The sequence below is a fragment of the Semicossyphus pulcher genome, unplaced genomic scaffold (genome assembly GCF_022749685.1).
Source record: "Semicossyphus pulcher isolate SPU_LCO1_2020_fin unplaced genomic scaffold, fSemPul1.0.p SCAF_7, whole genome shotgun sequence".
In the NCBI taxonomy this organism is placed as follows: Eukaryota; Metazoa; Chordata; class Actinopteri; order Labriformes; family Labridae; genus Semicossyphus; species Semicossyphus pulcher.
In genome coordinates, this window is record NW_027211748.1 from 26,172,209 (window position 1) to 26,199,661 (window position 27,453).

The following is a 27,453-nucleotide window of genomic DNA, read 5'->3' on the forward strand; positions in this document are numbered from 1 at the left end:
TTCATTGCACTGAACGCAGCCTGGATTTTAATGTGTGAGGCAGGAAGCTGAGAAAACTGGAAATGAAGCAGACTTTCATTTGCTTTTATGAAAGTTTCATGAAAGCTCAGAGTCGAGCCGACAAGCTGCTGAGTGATGTTTCCATCGGGGGAGAAAAAGCGTCTCTAAATCTTTAAACCCGGAGAGATTTGCGCTGCACGGAGCTGGTGAAGTGTAGACGAGAGAGTGTTTGGTCGACTACACGAGTTTAAACAGTGAAACAGGAAACGTCGGCCGACGAGGAGCTGAGTGATGTTTTCAGCAGGAGAACGCTGTGGGTTATGTACACTGCTGAAAGGGTTCCTGTACAACAGAGACACTTAAATTAACAACCTGAAAACTGAGGCAGCAGTCTCTGGGGCAGATTATAATGAACTCACGTGCAGTGTTAAGCTTTATTCACGAGAAGTACAAATACTCGTTTAAAAAGTACTCCTGTAAACTAAAAAGTACTGATTAATACTGCATGAAAGAGTGTTTAAAGTCCAGGCTCTGAAATGAATTAGTATTCACAGTGAGAAAGTAAGAGGACACTTCTACAGACTGTTAACTGAACTTCACCTCATGTTTAAACTGAACTGAAATCATTCCAACTTCAAATACGATTAAAGACAGAAAGTAATGAACATTAACGTTGCTTCATTGTGTAAATCAGCTGGAGGGGGGATTTTATTCTGCTCTGAATCTGCTTCGATATCGTCGGCCATGTTGGATGGTTCACTTTTATCCATGTAGCTACAACACCCTCACTGTAGGTCACGTATATCACATTCACAAGACATCTTAATATGTCATGTTTCGGACATACATCCTTACATTTTATTTTCTCTGTTTCCCGCGATAACGAGCAATTTCTGGTTGTTTTCTCGGGATCTCGACTTTTTTCTTGTTATCTCGAAAACAACTGGTTAACAAGGGAAAGCAGAGTAAATCAAATGTACGGATGCATGTCCCATTAGGGCTTCCGTCGATATGCACTGATGGATACACCAAAGAATCAGCTTTTCGACGTGTAATTGCACATCCACTTGAAAATGTTGGAAAGGCGGCACGCAATGATTCGAATTAGAGATAAGCAGTAATTCCCCTCAGATGTATTTAATCTAAGTATTGAGCCTGTGTTGAAGCTTTGAGGAGCAGAAAGTAAAGTACTTGGACTTAACGTCACAAAGTATGTGCTCTAGTTCAAAGTAAAGAAATGTTATGACCTTTGACTTCACCTTTCTGTCAGTAGAGCTCGTCCTGTGTGTGAGGAGTACCAAAGTGAGACATTACAACTTAACCAAACGAGCACATGCAAAGTAAAAAATGTGGGATGAAAGATCAGTGTTTTTTGGCTCTGTGTTTCCAGCAACACATTTTCAGCATGGACGTGTGTGCGTGTGTGTTTTCTTATGCATATTTGTGTGTTTGCGTGTCGTCCCCCGGTCTCACTGTTCCTGCTTTGTGTTTGTGTTTTCAGTTCCTCTTCCTGTCCGAGGTATTACAGTGGAGAGCCCAGACCACTCCAGACCACGTCCTGTACACACTGCTCAACTCCAGGGTGAGACGTCACAACACACACACACAAACACTGATGCGTGGGCCAATATGTAAATCCTGTACAGCAAATTAAAGGCAGCCGGATTCACAAACATATTCTTAAGATAAAACTTCTTAAGAATGTTCTTAAGTGCAATTCACCATTATTTTCTTAAAAAACGTCTCATTTCATACAAACTTTCCTACGTACAAGCTTCTTAGATGAGATGAGCTATGTATGTAATTTAGCTGTGTCATTAGTGACTATAAAGGAACAAAATGTTATTTCATTTTAAGGGGCGACGCCTGCGAGCTAGTTCAGGCAGACAACAAGTCTATTTCAGCTGCGAGATTTCCGCTCTCTCCCTCTGCTCTGTCATTGCCCCCCACTGGCCTGCACCAGTACTGCACTCTGACTTTCAGCCCCAGCGCCCACCTGCAGGCTCCGACTAGGAGGGTTTCAGAGATTATCTCATCACTCCTCAAAAATCTGCATGTAAATAAATCTGTGAGGAGTGATGCGGTCGGAGCCGAGACTCTCATTAAATGTTTAACTAAATGCAGCTATTGTAAGTGAACCAATGAATTGATCGTCTAAAATATGTTTAAATGAATGAATGGAGAGGCTTACCTTTTCTCTGTCACAAATTTAAGACATATGTAGGGTCATCTTAAAGTTGTGAAAAGGTTTTCTAAAGCTATTTATTAATAAAAACCTGTAAACACGTTTGTTCAACACTGTTATAATATATCTTCATATAAAACACATTCAAAACACACACAAATTACAGCCTACCATCTGTCTCACCATGTCGAGCTTTGCAGTACTGCTAGTTCCCAGTGCTGTAGCTAGCGTTAGCTGGCAGCCTACGCTAACGTTTATTAAAGTGAGGGTGGCGGCTGCAATGGCGATCATGATGGTGCATGTCTGTGACGAAGCGTTAGCAACAGTCAAGTTATGCACTGTGGCATGTTGTTAATAGGAGACGGAAACAGTTTAATGCAGAGCAAAATACAGTAAAATACGTCTCTCTGGATTTTGGTGTAATTGGACGCAGCAGTGTGTAGGACACAGCCCACTTTTTAGATGACAAAAATGTATTTAAAGTTTGTCTTAAAGTACACTGAAATTCCCCAAAACTCTCTTTATCTACCGAAATATGTAAAACATAGAGCCAGGATTTGAACATACCAGAACCCACCGTTTAACTGCAGGTCGTTGAGTGCATGTTTAGCTTAAACATACAACTTTGAGGTTTTTCTGTGGTGGTCTCACTCTGATATGAGTTATGAACAAGGCACAAAGAATCATGTCCTTGTTTTACAGCTGCAGCTTGTTTTCCTTACACAGTGTTTGCAGAATTAGAATAATTTACGGCACCTTTACTCATTTTTTCTGTTCATATGAAAGAATACAAAACAGCATCCCCGGCAGGAAGGCGTCGTGACTCCTGTGATTGAGTTCTTGTATGAGATTGCGCTCTGATCGCCTCTGTGTGACAGCTTTGTTAGTTTGCATAATGGCAATATGATCCGCCGGTTTGTTTACAGCTGTTCAGCAACGTGATGCTGCAACGGAAAATATGACATGACATCTGCTGATACTCGCTGCTGATTGGATGTGTCAATCATCTGTCTGTGTGTGTGTGTGTGTGTGTGTGTGACCTCCTGCAGGGTACGATAGCCAGCTCTCTGACTTGTGTCCAGCTTCATAAAAGGGCAGAGAAGATCGCCGGCATGCTGGCTGAACGGGGCCACCTGCAGGACGGAGACCACGTAGCACTGGTCTACCCTCCAGGTAAACTCTGACTACAGATCAGCATGAGGCTGCTACAAGACGTATGTGAATATTTATCAAGATGTGAAGGGATCAGGTAGGATCGAAAAGGCTGATCCTACCCAGCCAATATTGCTCGTCCTTTTTAATAAATGTACGGAATACATGATACATTCCCTCCAGGTTTTTGCAGCTTTTTCTGATTGCGGTTGCTTTGCAAGTTGCAAGGTTTTTTTTCAGGCTAACACATCCACTGTGAGCTACAAATGCTCCAACAAATGCTCCAACAAAGCCATCATTTCCTGCCAATTTCTGTGTCAAGATGCCAAATACCATCGCTAAAATGTAGTATGCAGTATGAAAACAAAAGCACAATTTACAAAAAGGGGGCGCTATAGCTAAGTAGCAGCTGTTTGTTATTGGCAGGCTGTTGTTTACTCCCTCTTTCCAAAACCGGAAACTGGCGCCTAGCGTTGCATACTGCAAAATAAATTTGAACAGCTCCGTACTACATACTACCGCCTAACGCAGTATGCGCAGTCTATAGTATCCGATTTCAAACATAGCAAAAGTTTGAACAAATGAAATGAAACTAAAGGTAATGATCATGGAGCAGTAATTTTGCACTGTGCATGTGTATTTCGATGCTATCAATCTGCCCAAAGAAGAATCTGCTCATTATTTATCACATTTAAGCTGATCTACCTGTTATTTCAGGTGCTACGCTTGTATAAAACCTCTGATAATAGACAACACTCTTTAAGATCAACACTGACCCACATCTGTAACAGAGCCTCTGATTGGTGGAAATTTACGGCGCATTCACACCTAAAGTCTGTTAGTTTGGTCCCAATTAAAGACCAGATTGTTACAAAGTTGCATTTTGCCTCCAGTTTGGTTTGTGTTCACACGGCAGCTTTTACCACCGGACCAAAAGTTTTGATGCGCGGGGAAACTGCTCTCTGATTGGTCAGAATTTCCATGTGGGAAAACTCCCACAAGTAAACAAAGAGAGAGAGCACACTGATCAATCACGCTCAACACGATCGCAGACTTTAATGTTTTGTCGTCTGAGTTTTTTACTTTTAACCGACATTGCTCCCCCATGTCTGTCCTCTTCTCATCTCGCTGCGTGTCTCTGCAAATGTCAGCACCCGTAAACTACAATACACAGTTTTATGCTTTGCTTCCTTTATTAGGTCCTGCTTTAAGTCTGTTTACACTCTCACCAGAATCAAACCGGACCGTGGTTCGTTTGGAAACGGGCCGAGACCTGTCTTTTGTAGCGGACCATGGTCCGGTTGTTTGGTCCGCACTAGAGTTTGATTCCGGCGTTCACACCACGTAAACGAACTGCACCGAGGGGACAAGGGTTCCAGGGTTCGCTTCAATCGGACTAAACAAGGCTGGTGTGAACCCGCCCTTAAAGACACCAGGAAGTGGCTAAGTGGAGGACTAACAGTTTTCCAACATGGATAAATAATCACAAGAAGACGTCGAGTGTTGGATTTGTTATCATGGATTGACTCATTAAAGACTAGTAGTTTGAGGATCAGAAAGCTCATGAAAGAGAGACGACAGCTCCAAGCAACAGAACGACAATTCTGCAGTGTAACTTGGAGCCGGACCCATGCGTGCTTTAAAAGTGATCAGTACAACTTATAATCAATTCTAAAAGTAACGGGAAGACGATGTAGTGAAGCAGGATCAGAGTGATGTGATGTCGTCCGTTAGCCCATTTACTAAAAATCATAATCTAGCTCCTGAAGCTCTCCTTGGTCTTTTCTTATCCTTATAAAAATACAATTTGGTGAATTATTACTTCATGATGACAGAAGGTTTAATAGTCTCAAATTTAAACTCATTGCATTACCGTCATTTAATTTTCAGGTGTCTGTTAAGGTGCAGATTATAAGTGCAGATTGCTCTGAAAAGCCTGTATCATAAATAAGACGTGGTTTTGCAGACATTGTGACAAAACCCTGAAATATCCGTCATACTAGTGAGATAAAAGTTAAACAAATAGTTTGTTAGATTTAGAAGAACACATGATTTGTACTAAACGGACCAAAGTGTGCCTGAACGTTGTAAAGGTCCTTTAACTCTGCCGCTGACGTGTAAGCAAGGACGAACTCTGGATGTTTTTAAATGAGGAGTGACACGACAAAGACGTCCGGAGCAGCTCAGTCGGATCGAAGAGAGAGCGCTGCGGGGAAAATTAAGTAGAACGGAGAGAGTTGTAATTTCCCTCTGAGACACAGATCGTCGTGTCCATCACGCAGCCGTGCAGGACCGATTCCCCGACTCGAGGAGATTGTCTTAAAGCAGCATTCAATTAATCTCTGCTCAATACTTAACCTGTGTGTGTGTGTGTGTGTGTGTGTTTTGTCTCCTATTCTCCTTCTCCTCTCCTATTCTCCTCTCTCCCTTTTCTCCCCCCTTCCCATCTTACCTCCCTCACTTTGCCTCACCCTCTGTCTTTCTCCTACCCTTTCCTGTATCCTATTAATTTCAATCTTCCTCCCTTCTTTTCTCCCTCACTTCTCATTCCTTCCCTTCTCCATCCTCTTCCTCTTTTCTCCCCTCTCTATTCCCCACACACTCATCCTCACCTCCCTCTCCCATCTCCATCCACATCTCTCTCTTCTTTCTCTTCCTCCTCTTCCCTCCTCCAGGTATCGACCTCATCGTGGCGTTTTACGGCTGTCTGTACGCCGGTTGTGTGCCGATCACGGTGCGACCGCCTCACCCGCAGAACATCGCCACCACGCTGCCCACCGTCAAGATGATCGTTGAGGTAAAAACAAAGAACACATTGCCAACTATTCTATAAACTAACTAACTATGCTAACTATGCTGTCATCCTGAATGTGAGCTTTAAAAGACTGAATGTAGAGACCTGAAATAACAAACAATTTCACAGCTAGAATGCACCGGAAAAAGATTATATATATATATGTGTGTGTGTGTGTGTGTGTGTGTGTGTGTGTGTGTGGTAAAACTTTCTAATATAATCATGTCTATAATATATTATGAGGCTTTCTTACAGTCATTATTAATGTTTATTATCATGCACGTTAACTTATAACAGGGTTTATGAGATATTATAAGCAGTAGGTGTTTTGTAAATGTTCCCACACCCAGACAAGAACATCTGTTGTTGCGAATCATTGATCTGAACTGGCCTTAAGAGGATGCAAAACTGCACAAGACTGGATGCAACTGCCAAAAGAATCCCCCCGACGTCTGATCATAAACGTTCTAAAACTGGGCCGTTCACATCAAAGCCACGGAACGCAACACACACAGCTGACCGTCTCCATAGCAACGACGCACTGACATACCCCCTCTACTTCTGCGTTACTACTATAACGTTAGTATTAGGCCTAGGTTACATGAATTAACTAGCTGGATTTCTGTTATAAAAACAAATGTATGACAGTGACAGTGACATGCTCACAATGTTAGCTGTAACACTGATTAATAAACGTCTAAGACACAGAGTTTGGAAAGAGAGGATCTGGAGCCGTCTTTGGCTACTGCAGCGCCAGAGGCAGCGTGCCTACGCCAATTTATGCTGTTTCCTGATTGGCTGAAGTGAAATAACTACATCATTCCGTTCTAAAACTGCATTTGGAGGTTTGACAAGTCACATCTTCTGCAACTCCACACAACGGCTTCAGACGCTCTGCAACTAACCGGCTCACACCGCTGCGATTTTCTCTGCACCATTCTAAAACTGTTCTGTTGCGTTGTGAATTATTGATCTGAACTGGGCTTTAAAGAGACACGATTACGTGAAAATAAGTCATGCAGACAAGATCGATAAATTACTTATATTAAATCCTGACGGGGCGCCAGTTTAGCTCAGCGGTTAAAGAGTGTGTCCCATGTAGAGAGGCTCAGTCCTCGACGCAGAGGCCCCGGGTTCGGCTCCTACACTCGGCCCTTTGCTGCATGTCGTCCCCACTCTCCCTTCCCACATTTCCGACTCTCTCCACTGTCCTAACTTAATAAGGCAACGGCCAAAAAATACAGCTCCGGAAATAATGAAGAGACCACAGCAAAAATATGTTTTTACCTCTGGTTCTACTATTTATTGGTTTGTGTAAAATTAACTTTAGTTTTACTGTAAACAACATTTATCCTTCTTCCAAATCAAATATTCCCATGTGGCCAGCAAAGTTGGAAAAAGTATCCAGCTACAGTGGTCAGGTGCAGGTGTGAAGTGGTTGGTAGTTAAGCAAGGTTATGCTTTCAAAGTAGTGTCACTGTCGTCACCTCCTTTGCACCAAAACATCTTTCATATTAAAGGTCTCCTATTGTGGAAAACATGTTTTTCCTTTCACATACACTACCAGTCAAAAGTTTGGACACATTTTCTCATACAAGTGAATGGGAAAGTGTGTCCAAACTTTTGACTGGTAGTGTACATATAGACTTTAGTCATCAGACTGTGGAAAGCCTCCGGGTTGTTTCCATAGCGGGCCTCGTAGGAAAGCATGTGCTCCTGTTGTTACGTAATAACAGGCGTTGTCCCCTCTGCTGTCAGTGCACGTCAGCCGCCATTGTTGTACTTCACTACTGCAGACTCAGAGATGTCGAGGTTTGTCTAGCCGCTAATGTAGCCGAGGCAACCACAGAAAGAACACATTGAAATTTCTACCTACCGCTAAATGACATCCTGCTGTAACCGTTGCCGCAACACTTCACTTCCTGTTCGGGGTCAGTGTCAGGATCAAACATGTGCGGTCTAACTACATTTGATCCCGCCAGTGGTTCTCCAGGAGTGGCTGCCATGTTTGTTTAATTGTTTTCCTCGCTGTAACCTCCCCCGGAGCCCGAGCGATCAGGCAGCCAATCAGAGCAGCGCCTCATTAACATGTCATCCCCGCCCACTCTAAACAGCACACAGTGAATGCAGGAAGAAACTGGGAGGACAGAGAGCTCTCTCAGAGCCCATTGGACGTGTTTTAAAACAGCTGAAAGTGGCATAATATGTGTCTGTAATTACAAGACATATTTAAGTTTAGGGAACTATAACCTTATGTTCATCATTCAGCATCCCAAAGCTCTACAGGACCCTGACTTTGAGAAACAAATCAGCCTTCTAGCTGTGAAACAACTCAGCTAATTTGGAAAACCAAAGAAAGCCAGAGCAAAGGGTGAAAGGGTTGGACAGAAACCGGGAAAGATGCCAGCAGTCTGGAAACAACATGAATGAATGAATGTGAGCGGTGAATAACGACGAGGCTCGTTCATCTTTTAGGAGAGCTGGCAGGAGGCGATGTAGGAGGTCAGAGCTGCAGCGACTCGCCTATAAATCTCACGAGCAGCTGAGTTTAACAGTTTTGTTTCAGGGGGCGATTTGAAGTGACGCTTACTCTTCCACACTGCTGGATAACACGGGATGTAAAGTTTCTTTCACTGCTTCCTGCACGTTGAAGTTGTCTGGTCCTGTTTCAGGTGAGCCGCTCGGTGTGTGTGATGACCACACAGCTCATCTGTAAGCTGCTGAGGTCGAAGGAGGCGTCGGCCGCCGTGGACGTCCGGACCTGGCCCCCGGTCATGGACACAGGTACGCACACACAAACACACTTTATCATTGATCTTCCTCCTTTACAGCTGTGTTCAGTCTCTTTCTAACTCTAAAGAACGTAAAGTATTGCGATGCTTTTTCTACAAAGTTTAAAACAAAAAGGAAACTTCTGCACGGTTAGAATATATGCTACAACGAGACAAAGAGAACACAATGTAGGTAAAGGCAAAGTAATCCAGCTGATTAAGCTCTGAAACATTGACAACAGAGAACAAAAGAGAGACAAACTACAAAAAACATTGTATTCTGAATTAATGGACATGGTTTCGTACATGAACTGCATTTTAAAGCAGCTCTGATGGAAGCAGGCGAATTTATCTCTGCAGATGATTTGCCAAAGAAGAAACCTCCTCTGCTGTATAAACCGTCCAACCCCGACACGCTGGCCTACCTGGACTTCAGTGTCTCCACCACCGGCATGCTCGCTGGTGTCAAGGTAAACACACACACACACATGCAAACGCACTAGTGCTGTCAAAATGGGCCCAAAATGACGTTTGATTATTCCTTCTAAAAAAACACAAAGGTTCAAACTATTCCAATATCTATTTTTGTGCACTTTGTCCACAAGAGGACATACCAAGACAACGAGAGACAAACTTACTTGCAAAGATATATTTATTTAAACATAAGCAGAAGATCAACATAGGCTTCCTACACAAAATAAGGGTGTACAGTGCTGCAGAGTGTTGGAGGTGTGTAAATAGGTGGTGGTGGCGTTTTAAAGATTAAAGCTACTATTGATTCTGCTGCAGCAAAACAAACCTGCATCCTGCACTCTTCTCATTGTTTCTCTGATGCTGTGTGTGTGTGTGTGTGTGTGTGTGTGTTTGATTTCACACAAGCCAAATTGTATTAAACAAGACCTTTTCTTGTTTGTTCCTTATCCATCAGCGCTGAACCTTTTCTCTCTCTGCTAACAGGCGCTCAGAGAGAGCAGATAGAGAAGATTTATCTGTTCCCTGACAGTAAACTTACTTTGAAGTCAAGTTTAAGGGTATAATTACGTTTTCAAAGGGGAAATACGACCACTCTTAAGATCTGTCATTGTCTTTAAAGGAGCAGTTCGCCCCTGGAAAAAGCCTCTGTCAGTCAAAGCTGGTGTTCTCTGTAGTCGATAGAAGCAATAATATTTGAAATTGGCGGCATAGCTGTGGAGAAAGTTGTACAAACAGCTCGTGGTTTCGCCCATTCTACATTCCTACAACACCCACCATGCATTGCGCCCCTCCCTCTGAAGGGGAGTGAGAGATGCTGGAGTGAAAAACTATCGTTTCTACTGCAGGCAGTGTTTCAGAGCGGTACAGAATCTGACATATGCCAAGAAAATACCGGTGGATCGTCTAATAAATCTTCAGATCTGCAGTCCACATTTCAAACCTGACGATTTTGAACGAGACATGACATCGGAGGCGGGCGTCCTCGATTGAGGAAGTGTTGGACAAGCTCCCTGGCCTCCAGTTTTCCAAGGCCAGTTGGAGAAGCAGATAGCGTCCTCCAAAGGCACGGAGCAAAATTGCTTTTCTTTCCTACCATAATGGCATTAGCTCCCCATAACTGCATGATAGGACTGAGGTTGAAAATCGGCGAACTGGCCCTTTAAGTTATGGCGAAAGAAAGCTGAAAATGTAAACTCTCAGTTTGCTAAATAATAAAGCTCAGGCAGAAAATGTTCTTTGGGTATTGGCTGTATTTCCCCATATTTAGCTGGAGTGATACCTCTCAGTTTCTTCTCTAGAAAACACAAAAAAAGACTCTGTACTGCTGTACAAACAGATCGGAGAAGTCGGAGAGATCTTTTAACAGACGACTGAGAGCTAAAGACAAGAGAAGCTAATGGATCACTTCGATCCAGAGAGACGGCTGGAATCAGGCACTGAAACGTGGATTCGTGTTTGCAATTTTGTGTCAAATATGTTGGATTTCTGGTTGAAATCAAACCTTAAGTTATTCTGTACTGACCTCTGATCATTTAAATATCAGCATCTTTCATTAATATTCTGTGTAACTGCAGAGTTTTAGTCAGCATGTATTAAAACCATCTGTTGATGAGCCTCGTGTTCTACAAACTAAAGGGGGGATGTTCAGACAGCGTTGGCTCTCCAAGAACGTATTTCTCCTTATAACGGGGTACTCCAAAAAGCAAGCAGACAGTGAGCCAGATAACTTTCAAAGTTTTTACAAAATATATAGAAATTCTGTTTATTATTAGCATCCTTATAGGTGACTGAATCACACTACTAGTCTACCATGAGTCACTTGTTGAAAGTAATGATGACATCACGTCCTGTGCAGAGATGAAAATAAACTTTAATTTGCGCACACAAATCCTGAAGTACGACCAAGCGTCAAGGCCACATGTCAACGTCCACGGATCACTTTGTCTTTGGTAAACTGTAGGAATGAAGGAGCCGTTACTTTAACCTGTCTTATATGGTGGTCGACGAGAGCAATCATGCTGCAACAGCCCTAACCGTTTCCATTAGAAGAACCAGGCTGCTAATTCAGAAACGATGCAAATTCAAAAACACATGCAACAACGGGAACGCGCTGCTAATGACCGTGAAAAACGTGCTGCTGTTGTTTCCCCGGCTGCAGGCAGCCATGTTGCAGGATGATTTGCCACTCAGTCCGACTGAGGGGGCGTGTTCCAGTAGGAAGCGTCAGTGCATGCCCTCTATTATCTGGATTATTATTTGGATTTATAAAACATTTCTTCTTAAACCATCAGCGCTTGTTGCTATGTCATTTTGCATCATTATCACGATTTAAAAACACCACAAAAGCCTCGTTAATGACGATTTGAGAGACGCACGCTAATCAGCTCAGAGGAAAAGCAGGGCAGGAGGAAACAATGCCAGCATGTTGTCTCGTGTGCTGCTAAATTGCCCTTCAATTATGTTTAATCACCATTCTTAATGAGCAAATCAGTCAATGCTGGAGTGTGAACGCTGCAATGGGAGCGCTGGTGCCAAACCATGAAGACAAACAACAAGCTCATAGAGGCTGAAATATGTGAATGTTTGTTATGTTAATTAAAGCACTTTGGACGTACAGTTCGTGTACTAAATAACTTTTGTGTGTCTGAGTAAACAACCTTTTCTGTCCCTTATTTGTGCATAAAAAACGAAGAGGAAAGATCAATGAGAAAATCCCCACTTGTTTCCTGACACTACTAAACTAAAACGATCAGTTCCCAGGCGCTCCAGTGCAAAAATTCAGATCCTCTGCGCACTATATAGATATTGGGACCAAACAAATGTATTGGTGAACGTACATCTACTGAGTATCATGTCTCTGTCTGCTGTTCAGATGTCTCACACAGCCACCAGTGCCTTCTGCCGCTCCATCAAGCTGCAGTGCGAGCTTTACCCGTCCAGGGAGGTCGCCATCTGCCTGGACCCGTACTGCGGCCTGGGCTTCGTCCTCTGGTGCCTTTGCAGGTCAGATAAACACACTCATGCAAGGAGGCAAACGGAATAAAAAAGCACTATGTAAATGTATTTTTAAATCTGGGTCCTGTGTAAGGGTTTTGAAGTGGCTCTGGTAGATTGATTCGGCCAGCAGCTGCAAAGCTGGCTGCAATGAAATCTTTCTGGGCAAGTGCACAAGGTCAAAGTACATGCACTTAAAGTTTTGTTTCCACTGCCAGGCTCAGATTGTATGTCTGATATGTAAAACAGAAAGGTTCCCTACAGAGATGGACCTTTTAGTTTAGCTACGATACTGTGTTTTATCTAGAAGCAGCTGTTACACCGCTCCTCTCAAAGCAACCTGACTGCTTTGACACAAAGTTTGATTTTTACCTTGCAGCACGCAGGAGCTGACTGAGTCGTTTGTTTGTATTGTTGTGTTTAAATTGTTAGCTCAGAAGCAACAGGAGAACACAAACAAACTGACCATCGAGGCAGCGGTAGACCAGCAACTCCCATGTTCTGCAAGGTGACGTGACTTTTTGTCAGTGGAGTCCCGTTGCTTTAAAGAGAGCGATGTAACAACTCTCTGACTTAACATCTCTGACTTACTTTGCTTAAATATCCTCTCCAGTCAGTGAGGATAGATGAAGACAGAAAGGTTAAAGCAGCTCAAAGTATTTTAACACCTTATGTTAGCCTGAACATGCCCCCTTCACATAGTCATGGGTCATGTTGTGTAGGATATCCATTCTCAGCCGCTCTCTTGTCTGCCGTCCCTCCGCAGTGTCTACTCAGGTCACCAGTCCATCCTGATCCCTCCGTCCGAGCTGGAGGTGAACCCGGCTCTCTGGCTGTCGGCCGTCAGTCAGTACAAAGTCCGAGACACGTTCTGCTCCTACAGCGTCATGGAGCTCTGCACCAAGGGTCTCGGCTTGCAGACCGACTCTCTGAAGGTAAAGGGAATGCTCTGTATTGTAGATCACACTCAACAGTAACAGATGCAACAGAGAACAGTGACAGATACATTTTGCGTCCTTCTTATCCCATTCAGTCTCGAGGGTTGGACTTGTCTCGCGTCAGGACCTGTGTGGTCGTTGCGGAGGAGCGTCCCAGGACCGCCCTGACGCAGTCCTTCTCCAAACTCTTCAAGGACCTGGGGCTCCACCCTCGAGCTGTCAGCACCTCCTTCGGCTGCAGGGTCAACCTGGCAATCTGCTTGCAGGTCGGTTGGACTTTCACCTCTTGGTTCCTACGATGCAACTATCATTCTTCTGTTTGAGTATTTCCTGATTGTACAAAAAAGCTGTTCAGAAAGTCGCGGTTGCTGCAGCTTGATTGGCTGTCTTGATGCAAACAGTCGCTCTGCTAGCTTGATCTGCTTTGCCAGGCGTCCCAGTATGCTCGGTGCAGTAAATCAGCACATTTTGGCCTTTCTTTGGATTTGCAGATACAGCTATTAATTTCTCTTCATACACTTCATTTTGGGGTATATAGGTAAAGCCAGCTCTCGCTCTCAGCTGGTCAAATATGTTTGCTTGGTTAGTGGCCCAACGCTTCAAAATATGACAATATAGGTAGCCTTCTTCCTTTGCCTTTGCCTTCTGAGTGGCTCTTACGTGATAAACATGGCCATGTGCGTGGAAAACTAACGTAGGAAGGGTCCCGAGATCGTCATATTTTGATGCGTTGGGCCATCGACCGAGCTGCTGCGTTTGGCACGTTTGGAGTGAGAACATGTTGGCAACTTTGTACTGCATTGTAAGTTTACAGCTGGGCACTAAAAACCTGTTAACATTCGGCTGTGAAGTGTTAAAAAAAAATGGATGTCAATGCAAGATTGAGCTTTTAGCCGATGCAGGGTGTTAAACCAGAAACAGCTTTTGCAGGTGTCAGGGAGGAAACAGCAAAACATCCAAATTAAAGCCTCAGTCATTCCCTTCGCCTCTGTTTCTCATCCAAACCAAACTACGTGTGAGAGAATCAGCTATTTCTCTGTTGTCGGGGTTCAGCCTCATCCTTCCATTTCAAGCTGATCATCTCGCTTATGATTTGCAACCTGAAGAGGATCAAATCAGGTCATTAACCCAGATTTGTCCTTGAGAGATTTTTTTGCTTCTCAAAGCCAAAGAACAAACTGGAGAGGAATGAAAGGATCGTTCAATTACAGTTATTTCAAAGTTCATATGAAGTCACATTAAAGGTGTAACTGGTAAGATATAAGATATTCAAGCCTATATAACGTACAGAGCAATGATTTCTACCTGCATGACTCCTACCTTTGATTAACAGCCAATATACACTAATATAACACGGTATATTGATCGACTTCTCTGTAGCCTAAAACTGTTCCTTTCAGCTTCAAACGGCTGGACTAACATCTGGCTGAACATTAGTTTCAGTTCTGCTTGTTTTGTCTCTTTGAGTTTTCCATTTGACATTTTTTCTTCCTTCCCTCCTTCCTTTTTTTTTAAAAATCATAACCCCGCCCACATATCTCATACTTGGTTTTGTCTCCGCCCTCCCTCCTCCTTACCTCCTCCTCCGCCCCTCTTTGCTGCTGTAGCCTCACAGGCTGGGAAAGCTTGCCGACCAGGTAGGGAACCACCATCAATCCCCCCCACCACCTCCCCCAAAAACCACCAGCATCACCCCACTGCCTGTCAGCACATCACTCATCAGCTGGCTTTAGATCTCAGTTTTTACAGATAACTCATAAAAAGAGTGTCAGATATTTCCTTTAAGGTGGAAGTTGTGAAAAGCTTGGATTCAGACGGTCAGGTCCTGGTCACACCAGCATTCATGACGAAATGACAGATTAATGGACAAAAATCAAGACATTTCTGTGGCGTTGCTGCAGCGTGTGTTAGTTTTACTCGCCCAGTTCAACTTTGATGACCTTTAAAGGGGAAATCTGCATCATGGACTAATAGCAGACTGTCTTAAAGGGGACTTTATCAATTTAAAATCGGCCTACAGGTGTTGGAGAGCAGACCGTTCTTATTCACTGTTCTATCTCACACAGGCTACAACCTTACTGGACTCTATGGGTACTACTCTCCTATTATCACGCTCAGGTGTTCAACTGCATGAATTTAGCCAGCCAATCAGGACGTGCCTACCGAATACATGACCCGCCATCTGCTGTCCTTTTCTCTTCATCTAGCGGTGATTTTCTCACCGACCTTGCTCCGTGTGGCTGGCACGATGGTTTAGTCGCAACAGGGTGTGCATCCATCAGAGCTGCACCCACTGTACCCATATGCTGTGTCCCAATCCAGGGGCTGCAGCCGAAAGGCTGATAGCGTGACAGAAGCGCATCGAAGGCTGTCCCATTTCGAAGGCTCCTTCAGATGCAGCTGACAAATGAGTCCTCCGTTTCCCGGGCCGCGAAGGATCCATCGGGTGCATCCTTCGCGGCCCAACGTATCCATCCAACGAGATGCATTGCGCGCTGACTTTTAAACGGCCGAGGAATACACTTTAAAATGTCAACTGCATTGCTAGTGTTACACATGTTTAAGAAAACGAAAGGCCCCTTGTAACAAATTATCTTTAAAATAAAAGGTTAACTGCTCAATAAAAGTGATGCAGCACAGTGTGCAGATAACCATCAGACAGGAATCAATCAACACATCTTGGCAGGATGTGGTGGAAGGCTTTATCCGCGAGGTTGTGCCGCTGTCTGGTGTGACCGGGGCCTTAGGATTGTTTCCAATGGTAACCCAAAGTAGAAAGTTGTCAAAGCCACCATTGGTTTGTTGAAAACTACCAATAATAGCTACATATTCTTCTTCTGGTGGAGTTTTAAAGTTAGAGCAGTGGTCTGTTCAGCTCGCCTGTTGAGATGATGCTTTCTGCCATTGTGTGCTCTGGGTGTGTGGGCTTCCGACTCCCAGCATGCCGCTGTGTGTCCGGTGGTGGGCTCTGCAAACGCCTCTGACAGAGAGAAAAGGGGGAGGGAGGGATGGTGGAGGAAGAGAGAGGTCGGAACATGGGGTCTTTATCTCTTTCTTTTTTCTCTGTCTTGATTTTTAATTAGAATTTGCTCCGAGCAACAACACAGAAGTAGAGTTTTACTCCATAAGAGCATGCAGAGCAGAGATACGTCCGCCAAAGAGATTATGCACCACAATGAAATCACTCCACTACGCCATCTTCACCCCTGTCTTCCATCTTTCTTTTCCCCTGGCTTGGTGTCACTTTTCCCTCCTTTCCTCCCTTTTTATTGTGACTTTTTCTTTGCATGTCGACCCAGTACAAGCTGATTTTTGGACCCTTTTTTTTTTAAATGCTGGGATTTTATTGTTTTCATTCTAATCCTTGTTTTGTTTCGCTGATTTCCCTCTAAAACCCTCCCTCTGCTGTTGCCATCACTTTGTTCTCTCCTCCCATTCTGTAAAATGCTGTAGAGGTTTTGTGGGATCCCATCTTTGTTCTCAAACCAAAAGCTTTTCCCTCTGCTGCGGAGGGAAAGCTTGTCTCTGTGAGCACTAATGCACGAGCCGTACACTCCACTGTGCCCTGGTGGTAGGAGTAGACGTAGTGGTAGTCGTAGAATAAGTGGATGTCATGCAGATGGTATAATTATTATATAAACAGGCATTATGTGACCCTGCTGGGGTAACTGTTGTTGTTTGCATGTTTCAGGGCACCTCAGGACCCGACCCCACGACTGTGTTTGTTGATATGAGAGCGCTACGGCATGACAGGTGAGTGCAACAACCCACACACCTGGGTTTATTGATCTATTGTTTTGTCTGCTAATAATGTAGATTATCTCTTTTCCCATTGCCAGTGAAGTATACTCCTGTCCATCTCTTTTCTTCTGCGTCACCGTCTGACGTCACAAACGCGCTTTATTGTATCTATGACTCATTCAGTCTGTGCATCAAACTCGGCGCTGACAAATTTGGAACGATGTTTTCGGCGCAATTTGTAGCTGAGATGGCGAGGAGTCGCAGAAGTTACAGACGGAGCATAGCATCGCGCCGGAAAGGGGGCGGAGATTAGCGTGTTGACACGGGTTTTGTGTTCCCATCAATGCCGATCGGAGACGAGGCGATAATTACCCGGGTCTACTGCAGAGTCATGTGACCCGGGTCTGAATGCAGACTGTAACCTTTCCCACTAAGCAAAAAAGCCGGGTGTTAGCAGGTTTATTGACCAGTGAGAAAGCGGCTTAACAGAGACAGTCATGTGACATCAGTGGGCCATAGGCTCCATCGCCATTGCGTTACCTCATTCAGTGACAGATGGTGACTTAACAGACATTTATTTACATGAAAATCTTCAAGATTATACACATTATAACTTATTGCAATGATTAATCATGTTAAAGTCTTGTAAGACTCCCAGGATCCCCGTCCATAATCGTTAAAGATTCACAGGACACGTGAGACGTTATCTTATGCACGTGACATTTTTTTCTTTCTTTTTTTGGCACATAATTTGGCTTATTTTAGGTTCATTTTTTCCCTTCCCTCCACCTTGTTATTGACAGCAGTTTTTTGCTACGAGAAACTGTAGCTCCTGGCTGATACTTAAAAGTTTGACTATAATGAGAAGCTGAAAGGACTCCCAGGCAGCTCTGCTGAGAAAGATGCCCTTTAAACCCATCAAACCCCGCCTGAGTCACATTTCATGCTGGGTGAAACCATAAATAGCAGCTCGGGGGACTCCAGGCTTTCTTTCCCAGGGTTTCAGAGGAGAAGTTTGAATTCATGAACCAACCAGAAGTTTAACAAATCGCTTTGTAGACTCAACATACGTGTCAGATTTCATGTCTTTAGTGTGAGAAAAACTGGACCATTAAATAATTAAAGCTGCAGTCTGTGAATGTAAATTTAAACATGTCGTTGGGAGTCCCTAAAGTGTCTGAGACACTTCCTGTCCTCTGTGATCAGCAGATCATTATGGTCCTCAGCCTGCGACCGCCGTGCGTGTTCCTCCAGAGACGTCTGAGCTCATGACGCGGCGCGGCTGTTCAGTCCTGCTGTGTTTAAATAGAACTGTCAGCGTGTGTGATTACATGTGTGCACTGTTGATTTAAACAGGCGTCTGTGTTTCTTGTCTGTAATCTTTCCAACCGTTTCTGTCGCTTTCCTCAGGAGAAACATTCGTATTTTTTATTTATTCATTATTATTATTGTTTTTGCACCATTTTCTTTGTTATTAAAAGTAATTAAGCAATATCACACGAGAGGGAGTGATGACCTCGACCACAAGTGTGATATTTATTAGACAACAGTTCTACAAGCGGCAAATAGTTAACAGCAGTGTTGTAGTCGCATCATGAAAGAAGAATCCGAGTCCTCAAGGTTTAATTATGATCAAACTAACTCTCCATCATCCGTGAGTCCATGTTTGTACTCAGGTCTTAGAGGGTGTGATGTTGCTAAAACACGGAGCCAAATGATCAATAAATTATTAATAATGATGCTGAGCAGCTTTCGGGTGAAGATCAATGAATGTCTTCTTCAACTATTAACTTAAAAAGATCAGAGAAGCTGTTTACAGTGATTGTAAATATAACCTTTATTTATAGAGCACTTTTCAAAATCGAAGTTACAAAGTGCTTTACAGAGGCAGCAAAGCAAAACAAACAGGTCATGAAGCAAAACAGACAGCTCATAAAATCAAAGGCAGATATTAAAATGTGTATGCAGTGATGTCACTGCATTTACACAGGAAACTGTTTATAACCGGGTTTTTTTGACAGGACGGGAAACTCCAGAGAGAACTGAATAAACGTTTAGCATCTTAAATAAAACTTTGAAGACAGCTCTGATGGAGCTCAGGATTTATAATGATGTGTAGAAAACACACTTATCTTAATTATAATTAGATTCTGACTGATCCGGTGTGTCTGAGGATTTAAATGATCAGTGGAGGGACAGCACTGTGTGTCACGCGTGAATGCGCACTGCGTCGGGGAGGCACGCTCGTCTTTTCTGCTGCGGTGGGATCACTGCAGGTGTCTAATAAACTCTCAAATACCTGCAACCAACCCGCTAATAATCAGAAATGTTGTTTTTAAGACCACGTTTTTCCACAGAGATATGACTGCAAGCCGCGCATCGCCACGACACTCCTAATGCTGCATACACATATCTACGAAGGTACAGTGACAGTAACGTAGCGGTTCATTAAACTTCGGTTTTATTAACGTCACACATCATCCACATATGCGGATATTCCTTTTGTGCACCTGCACCCCAAAAAATATCCAGGTAACTTTCTGACATGTGTGAAACACACGATGCGTGGAGCCGGAGCTGTTGCTGAACAAGACGGCGAGCGAACTCGCAGGCAGGTGAACACACGTGACAGCCCTCACTCAAAACTCGATAAATTATTCAACACAATAAAACAGTATCTTATCAATAAATAACTCCGAGTCCTCCATCTTCCAAGTCCGAATGCTGTCAATGCGCGAGTCAGGGTCCAAGTCCGAGTCATCACTGCCTGAGTCCGAGTCCTGGACTCGACCACTACAACACTGGTCAACATGAAGAATCGACAACAGATTACTTTGTGCTCAACTAGTTCCACAACTTAACTGAAACTGGACTGTTGTTGCCAAGCAACATCCTCCTGCACTCTGTGTCTACAGGAGACCACAGATCAGCAGTTTTTATCATGTACATTTATCTGTTTTAATTTATCATCAACCAGTGAAATAAGAACACCTAGCTGAGGCGGAGTGATACACAGAGTGAAAGGTCCCCGTGAAGTTGTTCTCTATATCACCGCTCATGGAATCCCTCTTGTCCAATCAGAATACTTGGTCTGAACGAACTGTTGTACAATATTGTTTTTAATTTGAGTAACGCTGCAGATGTTTTTTTGCTCTGCAGGGTCAGACTGGTGGAGAGGGGGTCACCACACAGCCTGCCGCTGATGGAGTCTGGGAAGGTGAGGGTTTATTCTTCATAGGTTTCAACTGTATTTAAAGTGATTGCATAAATTAAAGGTTGATGATTTGTCTCGTTTCTGAACAGATCCTACCGGGAGTCCGGATCATCATCGCCAACCCAGAGACAAAGGGACCAATGGGAGAGTCTCATCTGGGAGAGGTTTGTCTGACTCTCAACAATAAATCACTTTTTACGACAGAAAAATATGAAGACAATCTGAAAGAAATATGATCTTTATACCCCAATTCATAACAAAGTAAAGCCCCCTGCGACCCTGAACAGGATAAGCAGTAAAGATAATGGATGGATCCTACAACATATAACACAGTTTAAATATTAATATGCTAAATATTGGAGCAGCAGCGATAAAGAACAACTGTAACAGGAGCTCCACCTGCTCTAACAGCTGATGTTCTTTGTTTGCAGATCTGGGTGCACAGCGGCCACAACGCCAGCGGTTACTTCACCGTCTACGGGGACGAGGCGCTGCAGTCGGACCACTTCAACTCCAGACTGAGCTTCGGAGACACGCAGACCCTCTGGGCTCGAACCGGATACCTGGGCTTCCTCCGCAGGACCGAACTGACAGACGCCAGCGGAGGTGAGGACATGACCCTGGATATTTTGGGTGTGATATATCTGTGTGTGTGATTGATGCGGCTGAGACTGACCTTTAATGCTCTCGTATAACACAGCGGAGGACAGGATTAAACGGCTCAGGGCGGATTGGATGCCGACCTGGAGGGAATCCATTAGTCTGGTTCTCGTAGGGGAGATATGTGACGGGCTAAATGCAGTTTGAGAGGCTTTTTATCTTCTGATAATCAAACTTACTTCAGTGTTATTTGTTTATAATAGCTGCAATAACTTTGGATGTAGTTTGATCGGCCACCTTTACCTGCAGGGATTATGTTGCAGCCGTTACAGCCCTCAAATATTCTGATGCAGCAATTCTGAAAACATTTTGTACATACGAGTCATTTTCCCCAAAATGGGGAAAAACATAGGACCAAGGTTTACCAAAAGTGGCTGCATTACCTACAGTTTCTATGTTTGTGTCTACTTTTATTTTTATTATTATTAAGCATTTAGATCAAATTTTGCTGCATGTGTTCTGCAGCAAAATGGCAGCACAGTCATGTGAGCTTGCACAAGCTGTGTCACAGTTCAGGGGCTGCATCCTTCGAAGGCCGTCTTTGAAGGCCGTCCCATTTTTAAGGCTCCTTCAGATGCGGCCGATTTTAATTGAATTCATTGACATCTCATTAGTCCACTTGTCTCGTGGATTGTCATCTTTCTGTTGGAAACATTTCAATCAGAGACAGTAGATCTGTAATAAGGGTTCTAACACAAACCAAGTTCAGTTATAACCTGTGTGTGTGTGTGTGTGTGCGTGTGTGTGTAGAGCGGCATGACGCCCTGTACGTGGTCGGTGCTCTGGAGGAAGCCATGGAGCTGAGAGGGATGCGTTACCACCCCATCGACATCGAGACCTCCGTCATCAGGACGCACAAGAGCATCACAGAGTGGTGAGCAACAACACCACGCTAACACGATCAGACCTTCAGAGTGTTCGCAGGCTTTCTAACCCACAACACACGTCCCTTTCAGTTCCTCAGGGAACTATTTACTGTGTGTTTGTGCAAAATTAGTGTGAGATCTTTAATTTGTCCACATAGACTGGTCCAACTGGAGGAATGTTTGCAAATAGTTCTGGGTTTAAAACTTGGTTTTACTGACTTGAGACATTTAAATAGATCTTGGCGCTTGGCGGCGCGTCTTTTATCTTTCTTTAATCAATCGCTGTTAAATTTTGTTGTTGAATATGTAAATAAAATCTGCCTCGGTGGCTTCCTCCACTTCCACAGCCCGGTGACAGCTATAACAGACATTAGTGAGTATCAGTTTTAATTTAAGTCTGTTTCATAACCAGATAAAAGGAGCTTTAATGGTTACAGCGCCACTTTGAGGTCAATTCATGACATTTAATTTGCCTGAGCACTGCGAGGAATTCACAACCAACCTGTACATTTTTACTGCACAAACACTTTTAGACGGGAAAGATTGGTGTAAGACTTTCCTGAAAAGTGTTGGAATTGCTGCTAAAATTTGGTCTTTTTGGCTCCAATAATCATCAAAAACCTGCGAGATCCTGCAGAGAAAAAATAAGTTGTGTGTATGTTTCTTCTTCTCGTGTGCCTGTAGCGCCGTGTTCACGTGGACCAACCTGCTGGTGGTGGTGGTGGAGCTGGACGGCTCGGAGCAGGAGGCCCTGGACCTGGTCCCCCTGGTCACCAACGTGGTGCTGGAGGAGCACTACCTGATCGTGGGCGTGGTGGTGGTGGTCGACATCGGCGTCATCCCCATTAACTCCCGCGGCGAGAAGCAGCGCATGCACCTGCGCGACGGCTTCCTGGCCGACCAGCTGGACCCCATCTACGTGGCCTATAACATGTAACACGCCCCCTGGTGGCCGATATGGACGTGGATGACGGATTATTCAGGAAGATGCTAAAACGGTCTGCTCCTGAGACTGAGAGGAATAAAACCAGAGTTGCGGCGTGAGGTAGACGACTTTGTCGCCCTGAATTTTGTCTGGCAGGATTATGAGCTGCCGCCACCTAGCTCCCAAAATCAAGTGGATATATTTAGAGTTCAGGCTGTGGTTTTAATTCAGAGATCAAGAACGACCCCCATGTTCAATCGGAAAGTAGCACTCGTGCGCCCGGAGGCGGGAGAGGACAATCGTTAACGTAGCAAAGATTACGTGTGGCTCACTTTACGTTTTCCTCCTGGTGTTTTGCTGACGTTGCTGTTTTTTGGTTGGTTCATTTTTTAACACGTCCTGGAGAAAAAGGTTAAGGCTATTTTTTGAAAAGGAAATTTACACAACTGTAGCAAAACAGAGATTTTACGTTTTTACGATAACCATTACACAGAGCGCGATATGTTTTGATACGAGGGTGGGGCTCTGAGGGGGACGAATCGCCGCTGTCCTTTGAGGTACTACACGTTTGTTTCATGTTTTTTTTGTAAGCGTTACATTTTTTTTACTCAGCTTTACTTTCTGATCCGTCCGCCCCTTCTCAGCGGGAAACCAGTGTGCTAATTTTCATACACTAACAGCTGCAGCCTTCAACTCCGTTTATTTTTCCGTACCAACACGAAGCGAAACAAAACTTCATATCATGTAAGTATGTACAAAAAGAAACTGACTTAATTTATTTTGTTTCTCTTTTAGAAGTATATGATGAGACGTTCAAGAATGTTTTGCTCTTGAATATTTGCTAATATAAAAAAAAGCGTTGTATTATCTGGAGTGAAGCACTCACATCAAGCGTATGGCGGGAGATAGAGATTTATGATTACAGATTATATAAGAAGACGAGCGAAGGATTCACACCAGACGGACACGCGATGCTTTTTATCCTCACGTTGGTCTGAAGTGTTTGAAATGGGAGTTTATAAGTGAAGCTTTGGGGAGTTTTATTCCAGTTTTTATATGAAGAGTTTCAAAATAAAACGGCAAATCACGTTTTTAGATTAAGTCTGTAAAAGTTTGGACCTGTTTCCTCCCGACAGTCAAAGGAAAGATGTTTTTATTCGTTGGTCCTTGAAGAGTCTTTCCCGCCCTTAACTTTACCTCAAATTTCTCGATGGTGCACTTTATTTTTTAAACAATTTTCTGAGTGAATTTAAATTAGTTGGATGGATGAATGGAAATTGTTAAAAGCAATTGAAGAACAGAAGTATGTGAAGCTCATGAATCAGTGGATTCCAGTGGAATAGAGAATATTTAGGGAGTTGTTTGTCGTTTTAAAATCTCATTCAGGGGAAAAATGCTTTCCTAAACTATTAAACAAACACTGTGCACCATCATAACTATGATCCTTTGCTGACCTCTAGTGGTGACAGGGAGGAATAACAACAACAAAGATCAGGGGATGAACATGTCTCCTGATTGTTAAAATGTAATAAAATGGGAATAGAGTTTAGACTTTATAAACTGGAATGAAACTCCTCGATTCTCACAGACCGACAGCAGTACTGGACTATTTTTCTTTTCGCACCATCGGCTGGGAAATGGTGAATCCTCGTCGACAGCGTCCCAGTAGAGGCAGCAGGCGGGTTAGGAGCCACTGCTTTTGTAAATATCAGAGTCAGAAGTCCTTCATATTTTTCCACGGACAGATCAATCAGGGCTCACACAGCGATGTCACGACAGGAACAAAAGACTGACGCAGGAAGCAGAAGGCGTTTTAAACAGAGACCCTTTAACTCATCACAGAGCTGCCGAGGAGGTCAAAGGTCGCAGGCGGACGACGTTCACCCTGTGATTTTGAGGTCGGAGCTTCTTGGACCGAGAATGTTCACCACTCGAGGATGTTTTCTGAACAGGAAAAAAAGCACTTTCTTCACTGTTTGTTTCTCTTTCTTTTATCAGCAGAATGTTTGTCCCCGTATGTTTTTTTTAAAGGTTTTAAAATGTCTTATTTCAGTTGACATAAAGTCTTTCAATTAAATAAATATTTCAACAATTTTGACAATAAAAATGAGATGTTGGGGTGATTTTTTCATCATTGTTGCACAAGTTTGAGGAAATATTTGAGCAGATGTGTAAAAAAAACGTCTGAACCAGTTAAATTATGTTGTCTTTGTTTGGAATCGGTATGTAAGGTTTTTGGGCTGCACGGTGGTGCAGGGGTTAGCGCTGTTGCCTCACAGCTAGAAGGTCACTGGTTCAGGAGTTTAGCAGGTACTGGAGTTTGCATGTTCTCCTCGTGCTTGTGTGGGTTCCCTCCGGGGTCTCCGGCTTCCTCCCGCAGTCCAAAGACATGCTTGTTAGGTTTAATTGGTGACTCTAAATAATTTTATTTTATTTCATTTGGTCCAAGTCTCAAGCAAGTCTCGAGTCATTTGGTCCGAGTCATTTGGTCCAAGTCTCAAGTAAGTATCAAGTCATTTGGTCCAAGTCTCAAGCAAGTCTCGAGTCATTTGGTCCGAGTCATTTGGTCCAAGTTTCAAGTCATTTGGTCCAAGTCTCAAGCAAGTCTCGAGTCATTTGGTCCAAGTCTCAAGTAAGTGTCAAGTCATTTGGTCCTAGTCTCAAGTAAGTGTCAAGTCGTTTGGTCCAAGTCTCAAGTAAGTGTCAAGTCGTTTGGTCCAAGTCTCAAGTAAGTGTCAAGTCGTTTGGTCCAAGTCTCAAGTATTTAAGTCATTTGGTCCAAGTCTCAAGTAAGTGTCAAGTCGTTTGGTCCAAGTCTCAAGTAACTCAAGTCATTTGGTCCAAGTCTCAAGCAAGTCTCAAGTCATTTGGTCCAAGTCTCAAGCAAGTCTCGAGTCATTTGGTCCAAGTTTCAAGTCATTTGGTCCAAGTCTCAAGCAAGTCTCGAGTCATTTGGTCCAAGTCTCAAGTAAGTGTCAAGTCATTTGGTCCTAGTCTCAAGTAAGTATCAAGTCATTTAGTCCAAGTAAGTGTCAAGTCGTTTGGTCCAAGTCTCAAGTAACTCAAGTCATTTGGTCCAAGTCTCAAGCAAGTCTCGAGTCATTTGGTCCGAGTCATTTGGTCCAAGTCTCAAGTAAGTATCAAGTCATTTGGTCCAAGTCTCAAGCAAGTCTCGAGTCATTTGGTCCAAGTTTCAAGTCATTTGGTCCAAGTCTCAAGCAAGTCTCGAGTCATTTGGTCCAAGTCTCAAGTAAGTGTCAAGTCATTTGGTCCTAGTCTCAAGTAAGTATCAAGTCATTTAGTCCAAGTAAGTGTCAAGTCGTTTGGTCCAAGTCTCAAGTAACTCATGTCATTTGGTCCAAGTCTCAAGTAAGTGTCAAGTCGTTTGGTCCAAGTCTCAAGTAAGTGTCAAGTCGTTTGGTCCAAGTCTCAAGTATTTAAGTCATTTGGTCCAAGTCTCAAGTAAGTGTCAAGTCGTTTGGTCCAAGTCTCAAGCAAGTTTCAAGTCATTTGGTCCAAGTCTCAAGCAAGTCTCGAGTCATTTGGTCCAAGTCTCAAGTAAGTGTCAAGTCATTTGGTCCTAGTCTCAAGTAAGTATCAAGTCATTTAGTCCAAGTAAGTGTCAAGTCGTTTGGTCCAAGTCTCAAGTAACTCATGTCATTTGGTCCAAGTCTCAAGTAAGTGTCAAGTCGTTTGGTCCAAGTCTCAAGTAAGTGTCAAGTCGTTTGGTCCAAGTCTCAAGTATTTAAGTCATTTGGTCCAAGTCTCAAGTAAGTGTCAAGTCGTTTGGTCCAAGTCTCAAGCAAGTTTCAAGTCGTTTGGTCCAAGTCTCAAGCAAGTCTCGAGTCATTTGGTCCAAGTCTCAAGTAAGTGTCAAGTCATTTGGTCCTAGTCTCAAGTAACTCAAGTCATTTGGTCCTAGTCTCAAGTAAGTATCAAGTCATTCAGTCCAAGTCTCAAGTAAGTGTCAAGTCATTTGGTCCAAGTCTCAAGCAAGTCTCGAGTCATTTGGTCCAGGTCTCAAGCAAGTCTCGAGTCATTTGGTCCAAGTCTCAAGTAAGTCTCAAGTCATTTATTGTTTTTCAAGTCAAGTCACAAGTCATCAAAACAGTGACTCGAGTCAACTCGAGTCCAAGTCACCAAGTCTCAAGTCCACATCTCTGGGGGGGGTCGTGGCTCAAAAAGGTTCCGATAAACACGATTTTACTAGTTTTTGTTTCTTGGAAACTATACGACTTGGAGTTTTCAAGTTTTTTCTCAGAATATTTCTCTTCTCTTTCGGCCCTACAACGCTGTAGTAAAAAAATGGGCCTAAAGCAGAATTAAAAAGAGCTGATTTCTTGTGAGTTCTGAAGTGTAAACTGTTCGCAGACAGATCGGGGTCACATAGTAAAAAAATACCCAAAATGCTTTGGGGCTCTTTTGCCTTCAGTCTGAAAGTAGCCTTTTGTTTATGATCAAGAAGCGTAACATCTAGTTCGTTTAAGGTTAGCACTTTAAATGGGGCACGTGTGTCCCGAAGGTGCACACTTTGTTCAGTGATCAGAAAATGGAAACACAGGATCTTGTTGATACATTTATTTCCTCCATGTTAGCACATAGAATATATTTATATACATATTGCTAGCTAAAGCGTCAAAAAGAAAACAAAAAGTCAGGAGCATAGAAAATGTTAAGCCACAATGAATAGTGTACATATGGACAGAACAGACGGTGACCTACAGGAGGTCAGAACAAAG

The 27,453-nt window shown here is 43.5% G+C and overlaps 1 protein-coding gene across 1 annotated transcript in view; it reads left to right on the plus strand.

The window, feature by feature from the left end:
• The window catches only part of LOC138611345 (disco-interacting protein 2 homolog C), a 207,564-nt gene extending 182,769 nt beyond the window's left edge, over nucleotides 1-24,795 (plus strand). Inside the window, exons 24-37 of the mRNA XM_069684400.1 lie at nucleotides 1,502-1,582; nucleotides 3,235-3,358; nucleotides 6,013-6,134; nucleotides 8,804-8,915; nucleotides 9,263-9,372; nucleotides 12,249-12,379; nucleotides 13,137-13,305; nucleotides 13,404-13,574; nucleotides 17,000-17,061; nucleotides 20,209-20,266; nucleotides 20,353-20,427; nucleotides 20,695-20,869; nucleotides 21,674-21,797; nucleotides 22,474-24,795. Of these exons, the coding sequence (XP_069540501.1) occupies nucleotides 1,502-1,582; nucleotides 3,235-3,358; nucleotides 6,013-6,134; nucleotides 8,804-8,915; nucleotides 9,263-9,372; nucleotides 12,249-12,379; nucleotides 13,137-13,305; nucleotides 13,404-13,574; nucleotides 17,000-17,061; nucleotides 20,209-20,266; nucleotides 20,353-20,427; nucleotides 20,695-20,869; nucleotides 21,674-21,797; nucleotides 22,474-22,726 (1,767 nt within the window). The 3' untranslated portion in view covers nucleotides 22,727-24,795. The remainder of the gene's footprint in view (nucleotides 1-1,501; nucleotides 1,583-3,234; nucleotides 3,359-6,012; nucleotides 6,135-8,803; nucleotides 8,916-9,262; nucleotides 9,373-12,248; nucleotides 12,380-13,136; nucleotides 13,306-13,403; nucleotides 13,575-16,999; nucleotides 17,062-20,208; nucleotides 20,267-20,352; nucleotides 20,428-20,694; nucleotides 20,870-21,673; nucleotides 21,798-22,473) is intronic.
• The last annotated feature ends 2,658 nt before the right edge of the window (nucleotides 24,796-27,453 follow it).